The sequence below is a fragment of the Cetorhinus maximus genome, chromosome 24 (genome assembly GCF_964194155.1).
Source record: "Cetorhinus maximus chromosome 24, sCetMax3.hap1.1, whole genome shotgun sequence".
Classification (NCBI taxonomy): domain Eukaryota; kingdom Metazoa; phylum Chordata; class Chondrichthyes; order Lamniformes; family Cetorhinidae; genus Cetorhinus; species Cetorhinus maximus.
Window position 1 is genome coordinate 46,224,506 of NC_135902.1, and position 21,142 is coordinate 46,245,647.

The following is a 21,142-nucleotide window of genomic DNA, read 5'->3' on the forward strand; positions in this document are numbered from 1 at the left end:
TTTCAGGTGGTCGTTTCCATATCTTTGCACTCATTCTCTAAGAGAGTGGGACTTGCAGACTGATTAACAGTCTAACCAGCTATGACGTAAGCACCCCTGTGGACACCATAATTGTTAGACTAGACTTGTATAGTGATTAGTGCTAAACAGTTGGAAGGACTTTTTTTGGTGCTCTCAATCTATACAGTGATGAGAGAACTACCCACACCTTTTGGATGGGACTATCCTACTGGATGTCAACCTTAAATTTAGAGCCGGAGCTCTGATGTCCACCTACTGGGACTGCCTGAACCAGGCTCTGAATCCTGCACCTTGCAACTCAGAAGGCAAAGTCTTGCTCCCTGTCAAGTGGATGCTGTGGTGCAATGGACAAGGAAAATGGGCCACTAATGGCTTAAGACTGCATTTGAGATCCTGGCTGTTGAATAAATGTTGCCCCCCGTGGTTCCCTTCTCGTACCCTCCTCAATCTGACCCACTTTCTCCCGTTGCATCCCTTATCTCCATGCTTTCCTGCTACCTCTTCGCTGATATAATTAGCCTTACCTGGAAAAGGAGGACTGGGAACACTGGGACAGATTCTGGGATTGAGAGCATTGGGATGGATCAGGTAGCAGTGGGGCAGGGAAAGAGGCTGTCTGTGGAGTGGGCCCTGCAGGGCTCTGGAGAGATTTTGAAACATTGGGGCAGAGCAGAATTTGTGTTGGAATTTGGTACCATTGCAAGTGAGGAGGAGCACAGAAGAATGGTGCTTGAACTGTCCTTGATCACTTAACTGTCAAGCCACAGTTCTCCATTGTGTTCCTGTCTACTAGCCTCCTCCTACACCTCTTTTACACTGCTGCTTTACATTGTTAGTCAGTTGCTATTTTAATATTCCTGTCTGAAAAGTCTTTAATTTAACAAGCAGAAACTTTACTTGTAATGTGCCAAAGATTATGGATAAAAGGAGTGACAATATGTACTTCCAGCATGTGCCAGAAGTACAGAAGAGAAATTTTGCTTTCAAAGCATTTTTAGTAAACTTGTGCTGAGACCCTTTGGTAACACGAATTTCTGTAAGTGAATAATTAATTCCTAAAATATTGAAAAGTTCATTATGCCGTTTCCAAGTTAAAGTTTGAAAGTTCTTCTAAGCTTCAAATATAGTTCAAAATTAGAGACTTTTTGCATTATGAAATTTCACAGCAATTAACAGACGAGTGACCCAAAAAAATGTTCTTGAGAAACAAATTACCTTTGAAGGAAAACCAAAAAACTTGTGTCTGATGGTGTAGGTCACAGGTATTGTCAGTCTAAAGTAGTTGTTAAATGCAGTGTTTGCTAATTATGTTAGATTTTCTGGAAATAAAGCTTGAGAATTCAGTCTTGTGTTTTCCAAAAGACTTTTAATGGAAATAAGGAACACTCCCAAGTTCTCACAGGATGAGGGGAAATCCTCTTTGACTTCGGGTGATTATATTCTGCTGCGTTAGGGAAATTATGCAAACTATACATTACATGTGTTTGAATGTCTGAACACCCTCAAACTGTTGAGGTAATATTATCTAGTCAAAGTTCAGGTTTTTGCGATAAGTAATAACTTTAGTGAAGGTATTATTGCAAAATATTTACAGGGCAGAAGGAGGTCATTCGACCCATCGAGTCCGCACTGGCTCTCTGAAAGAGCATTTTACCTAGCCCCACTCCCCTACAGAAAGACATTAAAAGATGATTTAGTGGATAAATTCAAGCATTATGAAATGAAATTTAAATATTAAAACCTTAATTTGGACAGGAGAAATTTCAATTAAGAAAAATGGTGGATTTGTTTTGATAATGCTTTGAATGATTTTGGAGACGATACATAACTTATTTGCTATAAATACAGTATTGAAATGAAAATTGTTTTGGAAATAATGTTTATGGTCAAAAGTGTGTGCCATCTGTATTTTCCTATGGAATAGATAGATTTTCTGTGTTAAGGAATAAATAAATTGTTTTTCAGTACACACTTTGTTTAGTGTGAGATATGTTTTGACATTAGACAAATTGTAAGATCCTTTCTATAGTCTTCAACTATTCCAATTTTTAATTCACCTGAATGTGTTATTTCGAGAGTGTGTTGTCTCTGCAAGGGCAGAACACAAGATAAAAACATTTCTATGTGATGCAGCTGTCATCGTGTCACTTGAAAATTATATTTTAAAAGTCTTAACAGTAATGATCAGTGATAGAAGAATCTTATGAGGATGGAAACCTACTCCGTTTTTAATCCATATAACTATAGGAAACGGCTATTGACCTATTTACTGGAATTGTACCAGGGGTAAAAGATTTTAGTTACATTGCAGGGTCTAGTGAGATTAAGGGAAGGTCCGATGGGCGTGCTGAAATCATGAACGGTTTTGATAGAGTAAAGATAAACCGTTTCTAGTGGCAAAGGGTCAGTCACAGAGCACACAAATTTAAGGTAATTGTCAAAAGCATCATTGGTGACAGGCAGATATTGCTTTTTTATGCAGCAGGCTATGATTACCTGAAATGCATTGTCTGAAAGAATTGAGTTTCATTGCTCAGCTCTCAACTCTCTGCCCTGTCAAGTACAGGAATGCATTTCCTATAATTAGGTGTCCATAATAGAGCATGGTATTCCTGATGGGGACAGAACAGTATTTTACATTACAACAACATAACCTCTTATTCTGTATTCTATTCTTCTGCTACTTCTGCCTGCAAGCTAACTTTGTGATTTGTGTACAAGCACACCCAAAACCCTCAGCGTACCAACATTTATTAAATTCTTTCCTTTTTAAAAAAAAAAGAAATTCTGCCAAAGTGGATAATTCCATATTTGCTCACATTGTGTTCCGTTTGCCGCCGCCTTGCCCACTCAATCTGTCCATATCCTTTCACAGTCCCTTTGTGTCACCCTGATAGATCACTTTCCCAACTAACTTTGTATTGTCAACAAACGTGGATATGTTGTACTCTGTTCCTTCATCTTAAGTCATTTAATATAGATTGTAGCTAGCTGAGGTCCCAGCACCCACCTGCATCCTGTCAACCCGATAGTTACCCATTTACACCTACTGTTTTCTTTCTTCAATCCTCAATCCAAGCCAATCTCATGAGCTCTGATTTTTTTGTAACAATGTCTTGTGTGATACCTTATCAAATGCTTTTTACAAAACCAAACACATCTCAGCCACTGGTTTCTTCCTTATCTACCCTGCTAGTTACAGCCTTAAAAAAAAAATTGAATAGATTTGTCAAACATGTTTTCCCTTTCATAAAACCATATTGACCCTGCCTTATCGTGTTATGACTTTTGGGGTACTTTTGCACACATTGCTAATGGATTCTTGCATTTTTGCAGCCACTGATGTCATTTACATGTCCTTGTTTTCTCTCTCCCTCCTTTCAAGCTATTATACTTCATTAAACTGGTATCTACTAATTTATTAGATCTGGCTCATTGAAAATAAACCTATTTCCTGATCAGCATGCAATGTAAACATTCTATTAAAAGTATACACCCCTATTTTGCTCCTATACTCTTCTATTTTACATTTTTGCACGTTCATTACCATTGGTTATCTAATTTTGGGAGGGTAAGGAAAAATTAGGAAGCATTTCTATACACAGACGAGTATGGAATGCCTTGTCAGATGGAGTGTTTAAGGCAAGCCCACTGCATCATTTAAGGGAAGAGTAGATAACCAGTTGAAGCTTGGGCCTGAGAAAACTCATATGCATTTTTGGTACTTTTACATATTCTTTCACTTCTAACAGATTTTTATATTTAATCAGAATGGCATCAGTATGACGATATTATCTGTGCGGCACCCGAAGAAGGTTGGAAAGCCCAAGTTAAGCAGTTCTTCAGAATTAGTAAAAAAAATGATGTAACAAAAGGAAAACTAATAGCTGGAGAAATCTTGATGGAGTCAATGTTTAGCATCCTTTCAACATGGAATGAAAGAAATTTGAAGAGTTTCCTGAGTCAACTGCAGCAATTCTTTGACGTTTATAAACATCCTATGGTTTTTGAAAGACAACCAGTTCATTGGTTTGCTCTTTCGATTGGGGAGAAAGAAGTGAGTAGGATTATTAACTGATGCAACGTAATTCAGGAATAATATACAGAAATTAGTCTGTGTTTGAACAATGTTTATTCTGAGAATATAAAAGTTAATAAGAACTAATGTTAATTTAATTTGAACATGCAAGTCTTTGCATGGAAACATTTTGATATAAGGTTCCCCCATTCTTTATTCTTCACTCAAAGATTGCTGATTAAATCACCGGACACTCACCTCTTTTTCTAATACTTCCTCCTGAAGATAGCTGCATGAGTCACATGATATTGCTTACCATTGCATACAAAGCTGTGCTCTAGATGCCACTATCTCCTGGCACTGGTGCCACTTGGAAAATCATTTTATTGCTCAACATTGCTCTTTATATATTTTATAGAATGCTAAGTAAAATGACTAAGTAGGATCAACTTAACAATTCTTAAACACTAGGTAGATTTTAAAACGATAACAGAATATCAAGTTTAGTTATCTTTTAAACAAATTGTAAAAGATGACCTTCATTTTTTTTTTCAGATAAAGAAACTGATTTGGATTTTGAAGCTTTAATTTCCAACTGTTGTGTTGATAATTAGAATAGAACCAACCACAACATCAAAGCCAGTGTTCGCAGAAATTTCTTAATCACAAACCAGTGCTGTGACAAACCTGAATTCCTTAGCCTTATTCTCTCTGAGAGATTCCTAGAAAAGATATCCAGGGACATGGGGATAGTGCGGGAAAATGGCGTTGAGGTAGAAGATCAGCCAAGATTTAGTTGAATGTTGGAGCAGGCTTGAGGGGCCAAATGGCCACCTGCTCCTATATCCTATGTTCCTATGATATTCCCTCATTGCTGACCGTAGGAATTCACCAATGGGCCAAACCTTGCATTCAACCGCCAGTTGTGAAAATCTCAATTCCACCTTCCACTCTGCCAATACCCAGGTTCCCTCTCTACAGTGCCAGATCAAAGGGCTCCCAATCTGCCGTTGCCATACCCAAGACAATTCCCCATTGCTACCAAAACCAGGACAGTTCTCCTGTGCTATCAAATTGGAGGACTATCCCCAAATGCAGGTCAAGCTCATTAACTTAAACACTGTACTTATCTCCAGTTGATTCATCATGCATACCATCTTCACAGCTTTAAGAATGGAAATGGAGCAAAACTAAATTCGTGCAATTACTCATTTATGAAATTCAATCTCCAAAGCCTCAGCAAAAATCGAAGAATCATTTTAATAAAAATGCAACTGGATTCATTGTCACTCTAAATCAGGGAACTTCATTTGTGCCAGATAAACATTTCCTTTTCTTGTATCTTTGTTTGGGAGAAACATCTCCATGTCAGAAAAAAAATCAGGCAATCATTGAAAGAAGGCAGATGAGAGGATCTTTAGGAAGTGCATTAGATACTTTTACAGCACTATTTCAAGTAGAATTGCTTTTCTACTAAGACTCTGACAAGGATTCCAATGCCATGTCTAATGCTTTCGCTCCAAATTGACTAGAGCTACTGTTGAACATGGGTCCAGATAATATTGTGTTTGTTTTTAGGTTAAGGATCTACTGTACAATGTTTTGAAAAAAAGGGCTAAGTGTCCCGATAATGAAGCTTCAGAAGTCAAGACAACCTCTGTGAAAAACCGTCTGCGAACGGGCGTGCTATTCTTGTACCTGGCTGATATCTATGGTCTTAAAACACGAGAATCCGATCTAAACATAGTTTGTGATCTTCTCTGCTTACAACAAAAAGCGGCGAATACCCTTACTGAGGAATTTGAGGCACTTAAAGAAAGCTTCCATTTTGGTGAAAAGTAAGAAATGTGTAAATGGAATAAAAGTATTCAGTGGTTTAAAACATATGTTGCCTATGTCATGGTTGAACTTTAAAATTTGATTCAGTTTGGTCCATTAAAATTATTGAGGTTGTGCAGTCTTCAGCTTCTGTAGGAAAGCTGTAATATTTTTGCATATCTTAAATTGAAAATAAACTTTTCATGAATGTTCAGTTTTTTATGTTTAAAGTTCATGTGCTGTAAGTAGTTCACCAGAAGAGAATCCCTGCTCCTGTTCAAATAGCGCCATGGGATCTCTTGCATTAATATGAACAGGCAGACTTGAAGGACAGCATTTCCAACAATGTAGCACTCCATTAGCACTTTATTGTCAACCTAGATGTATATGCTGATGTCCTGGCATCAGAATTTGATGGAGGATTGTTTTTATTTGGCCAGGTGAATACCTTAACATTGATGCAAATCCCCTATCTTTCTCAAGTCTCCAACCAAATTTTTGGAGTTTTTGTTCCCCTTGTGGAGTACACCCATTTAAGCACATTGAACATTTGCAGTTTTGGAAGAGCAGTTTTGCATAGAGGTTTTTCTGAAATTAAACCAAGCAAAACTGTACTGTTTACCAGAATAGAGCAGTGTAAACTTCCACATCCTGTGCAGTTGGGACCACTCTATATCTTAAGTCAATTCTCTTTAACTTGATGGGTTCTTTAGAATTAACAGCATCATTTTTATGTACTGCAAAAGTGTGGCATTAGAATTAAACAATATGTTTAGTTTCTGTGTGATTTAGAATATCTTTACAAACAGTTATTAAAAAAGACCTTGGTCAAAAATACATGCTCACATTGAAAAGCAAAAGCCTGTTCTTGAAATAAAAGTGTCATGTACATGTATGGTTGGCTCAGACTTTGAGACTTGCCAAGTGCTCTACATATGGTGATGCTTTTGTGTAGTTATGTAATTTATGGTCTCTTCTTGGGATTAGGACAGCTGTGCACAAAGTAATCTGGAAGAACCAACAAAGCAGTGGTCTTCTTTATGGTTCTCTTTTATGGGATACTTCTGGAGTGGTTGCTTGCCAACTATAGACTTCTTTAAATGCAACTCCAGAATTGATTGACATTCTTTTTCCTTAATGTGTGTCCTTAATGTAGCCAAGTTATACGGGCCCTTGTTTAGCCTGGAGCTTGCTAAGCAAGTTCATATGGTGATCCCTTCCTCTGGATCAGCCATGAGATGTTACTCAGCAGCCTTGTTTGCTTTAGGCCACCTGGTCCCAGTTTTAGCCTTTATATAAGACCTTTTATTTTTTTTAACTGTATAAGCCAATTGTGAAATGTAATGTATTCCAAACCTCTGAAGGTAGCAGTAGTGGATTATGCACTGTGGCCAATAAGTTACAGGTGTCTTCTACAGTGTCATACATCAAAATTGTATTTATCACAGTGCTACTTTTAAGGATATGTGTTTTTCCAAACTTTAATACATCTGAAATTTATTCTTTTAAAGCATTAAAACATTACTGCTGCAGATGATGATCAGATGCATTGATGAGGAAATAATAAAATGGGTGCAGGTGATTCCTGTTTTCCATTTATTTGGTGTTTCACCCAACCCAGCGATTCCAGATCTTCTAGACGCAAGTTTTAAATCTGAAGACAGCTGGGCTGGACTTGATGGACTTCCAATTGTTAATTTCAGAGAAAAATTTCGATTGAAAAACCCAAGGTAGGCCTTTTTTTTTGAACCCATGAGGTCAGTTAGTACAAAGTATCCCTATGGCCTTGTAGGCAAGATTGCTGCATTTTCTCTGATGTTAAATTGACTTATGTAAGTTAATTGACAGCCAGGTCCACAACTAAGGATCTGGGATATAAGCAAAAGACTGACAAACTCTTCCCTTGTTACCTGTCATTCTGTCCATCATAGCAGAGGTTTGCATAAATTTGATTGGAGTGGTATGAGCGTGTGTGTGGGTGTGTATGCGTGCCCATCTACATAGTGTACATGTGTGTATGTTTGTGCATATATGCCTTTGCCAGTCTGTTTGCATCCGTAGGGTGTGAAGTTGTATACATGTTAATTTTTATGTGTACATATGCATGCAAGTGTGTATAGAGTAAAAGTAGGAAATAGAAAAGCAAAATACTGCGGATGCTGGAAATCTGAAATAAAAATAGATGATGCTAGAAATACCATCAGGTCAGACTGCATCTGTGGAGAGCGAAAGAGCTCACGTTTGAGGCTGATGTCCCTTAATAAAAGGCCAGTAACCTGAAATGTTAAATAGGAAGTAGGAACGTCGGCATAGGGCAATTTAGTTCCCAGAGCCTGTTCTACCTTTCGGATAATTCCTTGCAAATCTGTACCTTATTTTCATTTATCCATCTTTGTTAACACTTTGGCAGTCCTTTTCTGTGAAGTTTAAACTCGTGGATGTGTTGGCTTTCCAAGATATACAGCTGCAGCTTAGAGAAATAGGGGAATAAATGCTTGGCTTTTAGCAGAAAATGCATGGATTTTTTTCGCAGGTTGAATGGTGCTTAAAAAGAAAATGACCAGGTAACCCAGATGTGGTACCACTTGGCATGGGACTGAGCCATACAGGTATGATGCTGTGGGCCATCTGCAGCTGCAGAATTGTATTCAACCACAATCTATGACCTCATGCCCTGGCATATCCCTCGCTCTCCCAATACCATCAAATCAGGGAATTGATCCTGGTTCAATGCATGAGAGTATGCCAGGAATGGCACCTCATTGTTGGGTATGCCTGGTGCTAAACTGGTGAAGCTACAACACAGGACTACATGCATACCAAACAGCAGAAGCAGCACGCGATAGAGAGAACTAAGCAATCTCACAACCAACAGATCAGATCAAAGCTCTGCAGTCCTGCCACGTCCAGTTATGAATGGTGGTGGACAATTAAACAACTAACTGGAAGAGAAGGCTCCACAAATATCCCAATCCTCAATGATGGGAGAGCTCAGCACATCAGTGCAAAAGATGAGGCTGAAGCAATTATCTTCAGCCGGAAGTGCTGAATGGATGATCCACCTTGGCCTCCTCCTGAGACCCCTAGAATCACAGATGCCAGTCTTTAAGCAATTTAATTCACTCCATGTGATATCAAGAAACGGCTGAAGGCAAAGACTGGGCCCTGACAACATCCCAGCAGTTAAATGCTGAAGACTTCTGCTCCAGATCTACCTGGACCCATAGCTAAGCTGTTCCAGTACAACTGCAACAGTGGCATCAATCTGGCAATGTGGAAAATTGCCCAAGTGTGTCCTGTCCACAAAAATCAGGACAAATTCAATTACCGCCCCGTTAGTCTATTCTTGATCATCAACGAAGTGATAGAAGATGTGGTCAACAGTGCTATCAAATGACACTTAAATGGCAATAATGTGTTCATAGCTGTTTAGTTTGAGTGCAGCCAGGGCCACTTGGCTCCAGACCTCATTCCAGCCTATGCCCAAAAATGGACAAAAGAGCTGAACTCGAGAGGTTAGGTGAGATCGTCTGCCCTTGACATCAATGCAAGATTGAAGTCAATGGGAATCAGGGGCGAAAACTATCCATTGGTTGGAGTCATACTTGGCACAAAGGAAGATGGCTGTGGATGTAGGAGGCCAATCATCTCAGGCCCAAGATATCAGTGCAGGAGCTCCTCAGTGTCCTAGGCCCAACCAACTCCAGCTGACCTTCCCTCTAGCATAAGGTCAGAATGGGAATGTTTGCAGATGATTGCACAGTGTTCAGCCCCATTTGCAAACTCCTTTGATACTCAATCTGTCAGTGTCCACATGTAGCAAATCTGGACAACATTCAGGCTTGGCCTGATAAGTGGCAAGTAACATTTGTGCCACACCAGTGTCATGCAATGACCATCTCCAACAAGAGAGAATCTAACCATCTCCCTTTGACATTCAGTGGCATTATGATCACTGAATACCCCACCATCTGCCTCCTGGGGTTACCATTGACCAGAAGCTGAACATGGACTAGCCACTGATCTTCACTATTTTTCAAGCAAGGGCCACTTTAGCAAGAAACCTGCAGTGAGAGCCACATCGACTACTATAATAGAAGCCATTGCATGATTCGCTCCTGCTTGCGATAACACAAAGGAAGAAAGGACATTAATTGAAAAGCAGAAACCATTGTTCTTTTTGGGAGAATGCAGGCTTGAAGTGGACTGACTTGGCCTTGCCTCAGTGCTGGGATGAGGGATTTATCTGCAGAATGTCCTCCTCTTTCCTGCTGAGCTGGTGGCGCACTCATGTATGTCATATCCAATTGCGATGGCAGCTGCCCCTTGAACATTTCCAGTAGCCAAATGCATTCAAATACCAGGTGGCACCTCCCCAGGTGGAGGCCATGTCAGGGTCGGCTCATTCCTGGGTGCAAATGGATCACACGCTCGCCTCCGCGCGCGCCGCCCCCTCTCGCCTCCGCGCGCGCCGCCCCCTCTCGCCTCCGCGCGCGCCGCCCCCTCTCGCCTCCGCGCGCGCCGCCCCCTCTCGCCTCCGCGCGCGCCCTCGCCTCCGCGCGCGCCGCCCCCTCTCGCCTCCGCGCACACCCCCCCCCCCCATGCACCCCCGCCCGGGCCCCAGGCTATGTTCCACAGCGGCTGACTCCCAAACCTCACAGCCAGCCTCTCCTCCCTGGCACTCCGCTCCTCTTCACCCTGCTCTCCGGGCCCTGGTTGCAGGTGAGTTCCAACACCACTGGCCGGGGAGCTGCACCTAGTATCATTGGGAGGTGCCACTAGCTATCAGGCTTTGCAGTGAAGAGCACTGTACTAGCCATATAAATACTGTCACTGCAAGAGCAGATCAAAGCGGGAACTCTACGCTGTGTAACTGATGTTCTGACTCCCCAGAGCCTGTCTACCATCTAGAAGGCACAAGTGTGATGGAATATTGTAATTTGTCTGGGTGAGTGCAGCTCCAACAACACTCAGAACCTCAACATAATTTGGGACAAAGCAGCCCACTTGATCAACATCCCATCCACCATTTTAAATACTCATTCCTTCACTACTGATGTACAGTAGCAGCAGTGTGTACTGTATATAAGACGCATTGCAGCAACTCCCAAGACCCCTTTGACAACACCTTCCAATCCTGTGACCTTTACCACCTGGAAAGACAAGGGCAGCAGACACATGGGAACAGCACCATCTGCACATTCCACTCCAAATTGTACACCATCCTGACTTGGAACTATATCACTGTTCCTTCGCTATCTTTGGATCATAACTCTGTAACTCCCCTCCAAACAGCGGTGAGTGTACCTACACCAAAAGGACTGCAATGCTTCTAGAAGGAGGCTCACCACCATCTTAAGGGCTATTATGGATGAACAGCATATGCAGGCCAAGTCAGCAATCTCACATCCTATGAAAGAATTTTTTTAAAATCCCAGGTTTTGATCCCTGATTTATGTTGATCTCAGCAATAGTAGGCACAGCAGCTGGCCTAAATATCACCAGGCCATTTAGAATAAGTTAAGGTTTCTGCTTTTTGTCTCTATTCAACGACTGTTGCTGGAAAGTACATGCCCTTGAGTATGATATGATGACCTACGTAGTTGAATAGCTTGATGTCATTTACTGTCAAGGTTCATGGGATGAATGGCCTCTAGGCAATGCATCAGATGATGCTTATGCCTCAGTAACTGTAATGTTGGCAGTAGAAGTTCAGAAAACCGATTGCGGGAGGAGGGCATTTTGATTGCCAGAGGCAAGAAAATTGATTAAACAAATAGCAATGTCTGAATTCTGATTCATATGTTAAAGAAGTGTTTGAAACTCTTGAAACACAAATCAATGCACCTTCTAAATGCTCGACCTACGTTGTTAAACTGCAATTTTAATAACGTTTTCATGTTTGTGGCAGAAGTTAAAATAGGCTCCTTTGAAAATGTTTTGTGATTCACAGTGTATTTAAGTGTACACCACTACATGTGATATGTTTAACTTTTTGTGAATTATTTTACGAAGGGATCTGCTTGATCTGATGTGCAAAAATAAACATTTGATGGCAGTCGATAGACTGTTAATCCGATCTTGGTTCAGCTTATTGCCATTCAAAGCTTTGCCGGATTACTTAAAAATGATGACTCCTGATCTGCTCAATATTCTCCAAGGAATCTTTCAGAGAGTGAAGTTTGGTCACTTTCCAAACAGAAATAAGGTTTGTGTTTGAGAAAAGTGGTATGCTTAATGCTTGTTCAGGGCAAGCCGGTTAAAGTTTATAGAAGTTACGGATTCCTTCCCATATCTAGTTTTGTTTGTAAAAAAAAAATGCTCTGGTCATTACATCCTAATTCTTTAAATGGCAACATATTGGCCTTGATTGTTTGCCCACAACCAACTGAGATTGCGTTTAACAACCAATGGATTATTTTTCTTTAAAATTGTTTGGCATGTCTACTTAATATAAGACCCTATCCAAATGTAGTTCTTCTCCCACAACAAGTACCCAGAAACAAATTGTAACTTTTCAAAGAAGTTGGTGTCCAGTCTGTAGTGCAGTTAACTGGGTGTGTTTTAATCCTAATCCCTACGCCCGTTTACAGGGTGAAACAACTTAACCCCAAACTTGATTTTTTTTTATGCATTCAATGATGTAGGTACTTTGCCCATTTGGCTGGTCACTTGACTTCTCATGTACCTTGGATTTTTGTTTATGTAGTGGAACAAAATTGGCTTTTAACATTCTTCTATATGTCACAATGTGTATATTGCCTGAAATGAGTAACTCAGTTGGTCAAATAAGTGAAGTCATATATAATGCTTTGTATTCTTCACTGGAAGCATTATCACTTATATTGTGCTAATGCTTCTAAAATAACCATATAGTGCTTCTAGTAATCCTTTTACAATGTGTAACTCCAACTTTTGTGGCTTTAATACATTTTATTAATTTACACAGCATATGTTCATCTAAATGTTGCATTATTGTGTATTGTAGATTTTACAAAATATCATATTTATTGGCTTGGAGATTTTAGCTGGACATCATTACAACATTTTTAGACACTGTATTGGTAAGCTTGATATTAATTCTATTATTTTTGATTTTACCCCTATCTTATGCTTATAGAGTTTGGAAAATCTGTTGAAGCATGTAAAAGAAAGTGTGGAGAGTCATCAAAACAGGTACATCAGTTTCTAACACCAAGTATGTCCTTCTAATCTGCCTTCTATCTAGAGTATCTGTTATTGTACATGCAGATGAATTCCTGGGATGTGAGAATCGTCCTATAAGGGGAGATTGAATATACTATGCCTGTTTTCCCTAGAGTTTAGAGGAATGAAGGGTGATCTCATTGAAACATATAGAACTCCTAAGGGGCTTGATAGGATAGATACTGGAAGGAAGTTTCCCCTGACTGGGGAGTTTGAAGTAAGGGTCACAGTTTCATAATGAAGAGTCAAGCATTTTAGGACTGAGATGAGAAATCTCTTCACTCAAAGACTGGATCGATGGAATTCTCTAACCTGGAGGACTGTGGATGCTCAGTCATTGAGCATAATTCAATACAGGGATCAATAGATTTTTGGATACTGGAGGAATTAAGGGACATACGGATATTGTGGGAAAGATGGAGTTGAGGCAAAAGATTAGCCAATGTATTGAATAACTGAGGAGATTTGAAGGGCCACATGGCTTACTCCTTCTATTCCTATGTTCTTATCTGTCTTTAGCATCATAAATCTATCACAGTTTGGTTTAAATCTGTATTAGCCAATATATTAGCCACTGGCTTCATGTGGCTAATTGAACTTCTTGTATGTATTTTGATGCCCAGCAATTAAGACAAGGTTGTGTCTGCAGCCAGCTTCACTAAGGAAATAAAAACCAGGTAGTTATATAAAATGATTGCTGAATTTGATACACATACGATTTTTTAAAGTTATAAGCCAACATCTTTCAGCAATTTATTTTTAAAATCTTTCTCAAATTTCAGCTCCCTTGTTAATTCTAATGTTACTTGACATGCAAGCCTTGCGCTATAATAATGGTTTTAGTGTACTTGGAACTGAAAGCCTAGCAGAATGGGAGAAACAATACATGTGGAGAGCAAGCTATTGTACAATGATGGACATCTGTTGGTTAGCAAATCACATGGGATCTTGGGGATTCATAAATAGGGGCCTTGAGTTCAAAAGCAGTTATGCTGAACCTATATAAAGTTCTGGTTCCACTTCTGGTCACCACATTTTAGGAAAGACCTCTGAGTAGGTGCAGATGAAATTTACCAGAACAGTTCCAGGCATGGGGATTTTAGTTACAATGTTAGGTTGGAAAGGCTTTGGTTTTTCTCCTTGGAGCAAAGGAGACAGGAGAGAGTTGATAGAGGTATGCAAAATTATGACTGGCTTAGATAAGGTAGACAAGGAAAACTCATTCCATTAGCTGATGGAACACAAATTTAAGATTTTGGGCAAGAGATGCAGAGGGAATGCGAGGAGGAATTTTTTTTTACACAGTGAATGGTAATGCCCTGGAACCCGCTGCCTATAAGGTTGGTGAATGCGGAAACAATCAATGATTTAGAAAGCAAATTGGATCAGCACTTGAAAGTAATAAACTTGCAGGGCTATGGGACTGAGCAGGGAATGGGACTGACTGGATTACTCCACGGGGAGCAGGCATTGACTTGATGGACAGAATGGCCTCCTCCTGTGCCGTAAATGACTCTACTGCTTCCCATGAAGACAGTGATTAAAGAAATCCAGGATGTATCAAAACTAGTTGTAATAGTTGCATTACGTCTTCTATGCATGTGAAAATAATTTATAACTATAGAAAACTGAATTTTGATTTATTTTCAAATACAGTATTAAGTGTTACAACTTTTGAAGAATGTTCACTGCTCTAAATCTGCTCAACTGTTGCAGGAAATCAGCATGGAGGAAAGTGTTGATAGAATTGAAGTCAGAAAGTTGATGAAAGAATCAGAAAGAGATGATTTAATCTTTTGAGGGGGAGATTATCTATGTCTGTGTAATTTTATGTATATCATATATATAATTTCTATATAATCTGTGTGTGTATAAATCTGTATTTGGGAATGCAGGTGTATGTATGTATTGCATTTCTTTAGCGGATGTGGGATAAAGTATAATGTGAGCAAAAGCACGAACATAAAAGGTTAGATGTCCCATCGCACAAAGTTTGCTCATGTTCTGTTTTTGATTCTGTCCATTTAACTTCGTGTGGTAATGTTGGGTGTCAATTGATTGTGCAAATCTAAAAGTCTGCAATTTAATATTCTTTCATACATTGCAGTCTATTACTGAATCAAAAGTTTTCTATCACTATTTGAATTTAAAAATATATATCTGATCATTGACAAACAGTATTGCAAGTCTTGAATCAGTTGGTCTTTCTAATGAGTTTTACTTTATAAAGATAAATGTGAACCTTTTGTTTTGAGAAATAAATTTGTTTCCACTTTTAGTGATCTTGGCAGTGAATATATCGAAGTGTGCATGAAGACCAGTGTGAAAATCCATGAAAAGATATGTAAATCTCTAAAAGCAATGGATTATGTAGAAATCATCGCCATTTCTATTGGGTTAATCAGCAAGCTTGCTGAATTAAAAAAATCCTCTCCAAAGGTATCAGTACAAACAAATACACATGTGAAGCAGGCCAATTATAATAACTTCTGGTTCAAATCATTGAAATTTAATAATGGTAGATTCGTATTTCATAATTTTAAGAAAATTATTTTGTGTGCAATGTTGGGTATTCTATGTAAAATTGGATGATGAGGAAAACTAAAACTGATTTTTTATAAGTATACCGTGGAACAGCTACAGCACAGAAGGAGGCCATTTGTGCTGGCTCTCTAAGAGCAATTGAGCTAGTCTCACTTTCCTGCCTTTTCCCCATAATCCTGCAAATTTTGTTTCTCCAGATAATCATTCTATTCTCTTTTGAAGGCTTTGATTGAATCTACTTCCATCAAACACTCATAAGACCATAAGACATAGGAGCAGAAATTAGGCCATTCGGCCCATCGAGTCTACTCCGCCATTCAATCATGGCTGATAAGTTTCTCAACCCCATTCTCCCGCCTTCTCCCCCGGCTGTGCTCAGGTTCAGGCTCACCTTCTCCTCAGGCTGTGCTTTCTGGATTTTAACCATTTGCTGCGTAAAAAGGTTTTTCCTGCTGTCACTGTTGCTTCTTTTACTATTCATCTTAAGTTGGTGCCCTTTGGTTCTTCATCCTACTGCCAACAGAGACAGTTTATCCCCATCTGCTCCGCCCAGATCTCCCATAATTTTGAACACCTCTATCAAATCTCCTGATCTTCTCGTCTCTAAGGAGAACAACCCCAGCTTCTCCAATCTAAGCACATAACTGAAGTTCCTTGTCTCTGAAACCATTCTCACGAACCTTGCATACATACGTACGAATTAGGAGCAGGAGTAAGCCACTCAGCCCTTTGAGCCTGCTCTGCCATTCAATGAGATCATGGTTGATCTGATTGTAACCTCAACTCCACATTCCCGCCTATGCCCCCCCAACCTTCCCCCCCCCCCCCCCCCCCGAGAACCTTTCACCCCCTTGCTTATCAAGAATCTATCTACCCCGCCTTAAAAAAGACTCTGCTTCCATCGCCTTTTGAGGATGAGAGTTCTAAAGACACTAACCCTCTGAGAGAAAAAAATTTTCCTCATCTGTGTCCTAAATGGGCAACCCCTTATTTTTAAGCAGTGACCCCCTAGTTCTATATTCTCCCACAAGAGGAAACATTCTCTCCACATCAACCCTGTCAACCCCCTCAGGATCTTGCATGTTTCAATCAAGCCACCTCTTACTCTTCTAAACTCCAGCGGATTCATGCCTAGTCTGTCAAACTTTTTCTCATAAGACAACCCAACCAATCCAGGTATTACTTTAGTAAACCTTCTCTGAATTGCTTTCAATGCATTTACATTCTTCCTTAATTAAGGAGACCAATACTGAACAAAGTACTTCAGATGTGGTCTCACCAGTCTTGTACAACTGAAGCATAACCTCCCAACTTTTATATTCAATTCCCCTTGCAATAAATGATAACATTCTATTAGCTTTACTTGCTGTACCTGTATATTAGCCTTTTGCGATTCATGCACTAGGACCCCTAGATTCCTCTGCATTGCAGAGCTCTGCTGTCCCTCACCATTTAGATAATATGCTTTTTTTATTCTTCCTGCCAAAATGGGCTATTTCACACTTTCCCACATTATACTTCATCTGCCAGGTCTTTGCCCATCACTTAACCTATCTATATCCCTTTGTAGCCTCCTTAAGTCCTCTTTATATCTTACTATCCTCATGTCATTAGTAAATTTAGCAACCATACCTTCCGTCCCTTCATCCAAGGCATTTATATAAATTGTGAAAAAGTTGAGGCCCCTGCAATGATCCCTGTGGCACATCACTCGTTACACCTTGCCAACCAGAAAAATACATTTTTATGCTTACTCTGTTTTCTGTTAGCTAGCCAATCATCTATCTATGTCAATATGTTACCCCCCTACACCATGAGCATTTATTTTCCGCAATTTCCTTTGATGAGGCACGTTATCAAATGCCTTCTGGAAATCTAAATAAGTACATCCACCTGTTCTCTCTTATCCACAATATATGTTACTTCTTCAAAGAACTCCAATAAATTGGTTAAACATGATTTCTCTTTCACAAAACCATGTTGACTCTGCCTGATTACCCCAAATTTTTCCAAGTACCCTGTTATAATGTTTTTAATAATAGCTTCTAACATTTTCCCTATGATTGATGTTAAGCTAACTGGCCTGTAGTTATCTGCTTTCTGTCTGTCTCCCTTTTTGAATGAAGGAGTTACATTCGCTATTGTATAATCTAATGGAACCTTGCCCGATTCTAGGAAATTTTGGAAAATTAAAACCAAAGCATCAACTATCTTCAATCATATTATGATCACTGCTACCTAGGGGCGCCTTCACTATGAGATTATTAATTAACCCTATCTCATTGCGCAATACAGGTCTAGTATAGACTGCTCTCTGGTGCCAGAATGTGCTGTTCTAAGAAACTATCCCAAAAACATTCTATGAATTCCTCTATTATGCTCGATTATTGCCTTTGTGGTCCTGCTTCATAGTTTATTGCCTAGCTCCTCAAAATCTCTATGCAGAACCCCCCTTTCCTAGTTCTGCTTATGTTGTTGATACCTACATGGACCATGACAACTGGATCCTCCCCCTCCCACTGCAAATTCCTCTTCAGCCCTCAGCACATGTGCTGAGCTCTGGCACCAGGTAGACAACGCAGCCACCAGGACTCTTCACTTTTTGCTGCAGAGAACAATGTCAATTCCCCCTCACTGTACTGTCCCCTATTACCACTATATTCCTTTTTGCTCCCCAAACTGATCTCCCTCCCACCAGCTGATGTTTTAGTGTCTGCACCTCAGCCTCCAGCTCAATGACTTTGAGTCGAAGTTCCTCGAGATGCAAACACTTACTGCAGACCTGTTTGCCCTGGATCACACTGGCTTCCAGATGCTGCAGCCTTGACACATCACCTCTTCTGCCATCTTTAATGTATTTTAATAGATTACATTATTCACTTATTTATTTTCATTTTTTATATATTTTATTAACTTTACTACCAGTTTGTCTACTATTTACCACCAGTTTGTATACTGTTTACCACCAGTTTGTATACTAACTGGTGGTAAATAGTAGACAAACTGGTGGTAAATAGTATACTATTTACTACCAATTTGTATACTATTTTAAACCTTAGAACTGGAATATACCTTAACCACTTAGCAGATACTCACCAAACAGCTAGCTCCTTTCCCTGTAGTAGAGTAAGAACTGATTCCTACAGGGTGAAAAAGATAGAAATAGCAAAAGGAAAGGAACACCACTTTTCTCTCCCCACCAAACGTCCCCACTCACTAAACTCCCAGGTATGCACTCGGTTCCAAAGATGCACTCGTTTGTCTTAGCTGCACTAAAGAATCCTGAATTTATAGGAAACTGAACTGGAACTAGAGAAACCAAATTTAACCAGTTAGTTAACTAACTACTCGGCTCTCCCAGTAGTGTGTGTGTTTACCCTGCCTAAGGCTGGAAGAACGAAACTTAGCCTACTTATACAGTACTATCCAGTTATTGCTAATTACAGACTAGACTAGATTTTTCAAGAACAAGATGAACGCTTTGAACGCCCCCATTCACCAAACTCCCAAGTATGCACTCAGTTCCAAACTGCACTTGTTTGCCTGCACCCTCTCTAATCTTGTCTGCATCCCCTCTAGCGCCTTCACATCTTTCCTAAAGTGTGGTGCCCAGAACTGGGCACAGTATTCCAGTTGAGGCTGAAGCAGTGTTTTATACAAGTTTATCATAACTCCGTTGCTTTTGTACTTTGTGCCACTGTTTATAAAGCCCAGTATCCCATATGGTTTATTAGCTGCTTTCTCAACCTAACCAGCCACCTTCAATGATTTGTACACATATTGCCAGATCCCTCTGCCCCTACACCCACTTCAGAATTGTACCCTTAATCAATACTGCTACCCACTTCCTTTCTTGTGTCCAGGGATATTTAGTACCCAGCTCTGCCCTTCTGAGCCAGCTTTCTGTTATTGCCATGATACCGTATTGCCACATGGCCATCTGCACCTGCAGCTCACCAATCTTATTTTCCCCCACACTGCGTGTTAACATGCATGTACTGTAAATAATACAGTTAACATAAATAGTATAATAAAGCAAAACAAGACAGTTAGATTTTGACCGGCTGCCTTAGCTTCATGTACTTATTACAATTACAATAGTGCTTTAACTCAACCTTTAAGGGGAAATATCAGTGAACATTTTTTTTAAAACCTAGATTGCAGGTGAGAATTCTCAAAATGAGGAAGCCCCAACAAAGCGAAGCACTGAAGTATTCTTAAAAAAAGCTTTGTCAATTACAAGAAGTTGGCTGAAAGATGTCCTGAACACAAAATCACTATGTGAATATGGTATTTTGATCAATCAGTCTGAACTCCAGGTAAGGCAGTTTTGTGATAGTACGTAAATTAATTTCTCTCTTGGAAATGTGAGTGGTCACGGAATGTGGGGTTTAGCCTAATGGCAATATTTGGGGCATAATTGCTAAAACTATAATTTATTCATTTTTTTTGTGCTTTGAATTCAATTTGCTTCGTTTTAACTGATTAGTAATAGGAACTGCTTAAGGTTATTTATTTGATATCTTAAACTATTACTGGTTCAAAACCATTCACAGTTAATTAATGATTACGTAGTAGAAGTAATGTCATAGGAAGGGACAGAATTAGTGTCCTGTGAAGGGAGTTAGTGAAATTAGGAGTTACGTTAACAAACAGCATCTTCAGGGTCGTAATTTTTATTCATCCTGGTGCCAACTGCCAATCAGCATAGGAATAATATAATAAAGGAGTTAAATGCATAGCTAAAGAACTCAGATGCAAGGAAGATGTTCAGATTCCTGGGACATTGAGACACGTTCTAGGGTTGGAGTAACATCTACCTGTTGGAGAAGCTCCAGCTAAAGAAGGCCGAGATCAATGTCCGAGTTAGGAGAATAGTAATGTTGGAGGGTTCAAACGTAGGTGATTTCATCTTTCTTGTATTCGGAGACCCAGAATTATGATTGACACAATCTCTCACTAATTACAATACCTTTATTGAGAATTTCGGACAAAACGATTTCAATTGAATCATAGATTGACCACCTGAGGGGCAGCTGAGATGATTGTAGGTCACTTAGGGAGATGACTTTAGGTCGCTTAGGAATGATCTTTGACCGAGATCTTGCTGCTGGGTTCATCAGGACTCTTCCTGTTGATAACATATCTTCTCCATGAGTTTCAATCAAATCATACAGTTACCCTTCAGGTGATCCATCTGAGGTGATTGTAGGTTGCTTAACAGTGATCTTTGACTGAGTTCTTCCTGCTAGGTTCACTGGGACTCTTCCCGTTGATATGTATCTTCTGACTTCTTTCTTGAGCAGGTCCCTTCCTTTTTTTTTATTCTAAACCAAACAAATTTAGTTTTTCCATTATCCCATAGCTTCCCTATGTAAAAAAAGCAAAATACTGCAGATGCAGGAGATCTGGAATAAAAACAGGAAGTGCTGGAAAAGTTCAGCAGGTCTGGCAGCATCTGTGGAGAGAGAAACAGAATTAACATTTGGAGTCCAATATTCTGAAGAAAAGTCATATTGGAATCAAAATGTTAAC

General features: G+C 39.7%; 1 protein-coding gene across 2 annotated transcripts in view; it reads left to right on the forward strand.

Moving 5' to 3' along the window:
• LOC144699854 (E3 ubiquitin-protein ligase rnf213-alpha-like) overlaps positions 1 to 21,142 on the forward strand; it is a 159,607-nt gene that overhangs the window by 40,388 nt on the left and 98,077 nt on the right. For both annotated transcript variants that reach the window (XM_078571162.1, XM_078571160.1), the window contains 7 exons: positions 3,792 to 4,078; positions 5,618 to 5,877; positions 7,369 to 7,587; positions 11,873 to 12,065; positions 12,978 to 13,033; positions 15,343 to 15,502; positions 19,765 to 19,926. In XM_078571162.1, coding sequence (XP_078427288.1) covers positions 3,792 to 4,078; positions 5,618 to 5,877; positions 7,369 to 7,587; positions 11,873 to 12,065; positions 12,978 to 13,033; positions 15,343 to 15,502; positions 19,765 to 19,926 — 1,337 coding nt within the window. The remainder of the gene's footprint in view (positions 1 to 3,791; positions 4,079 to 5,617; positions 5,878 to 7,368; positions 7,588 to 11,872; positions 12,066 to 12,977; positions 13,034 to 15,342; positions 15,503 to 19,764; positions 19,927 to 21,142) is intronic.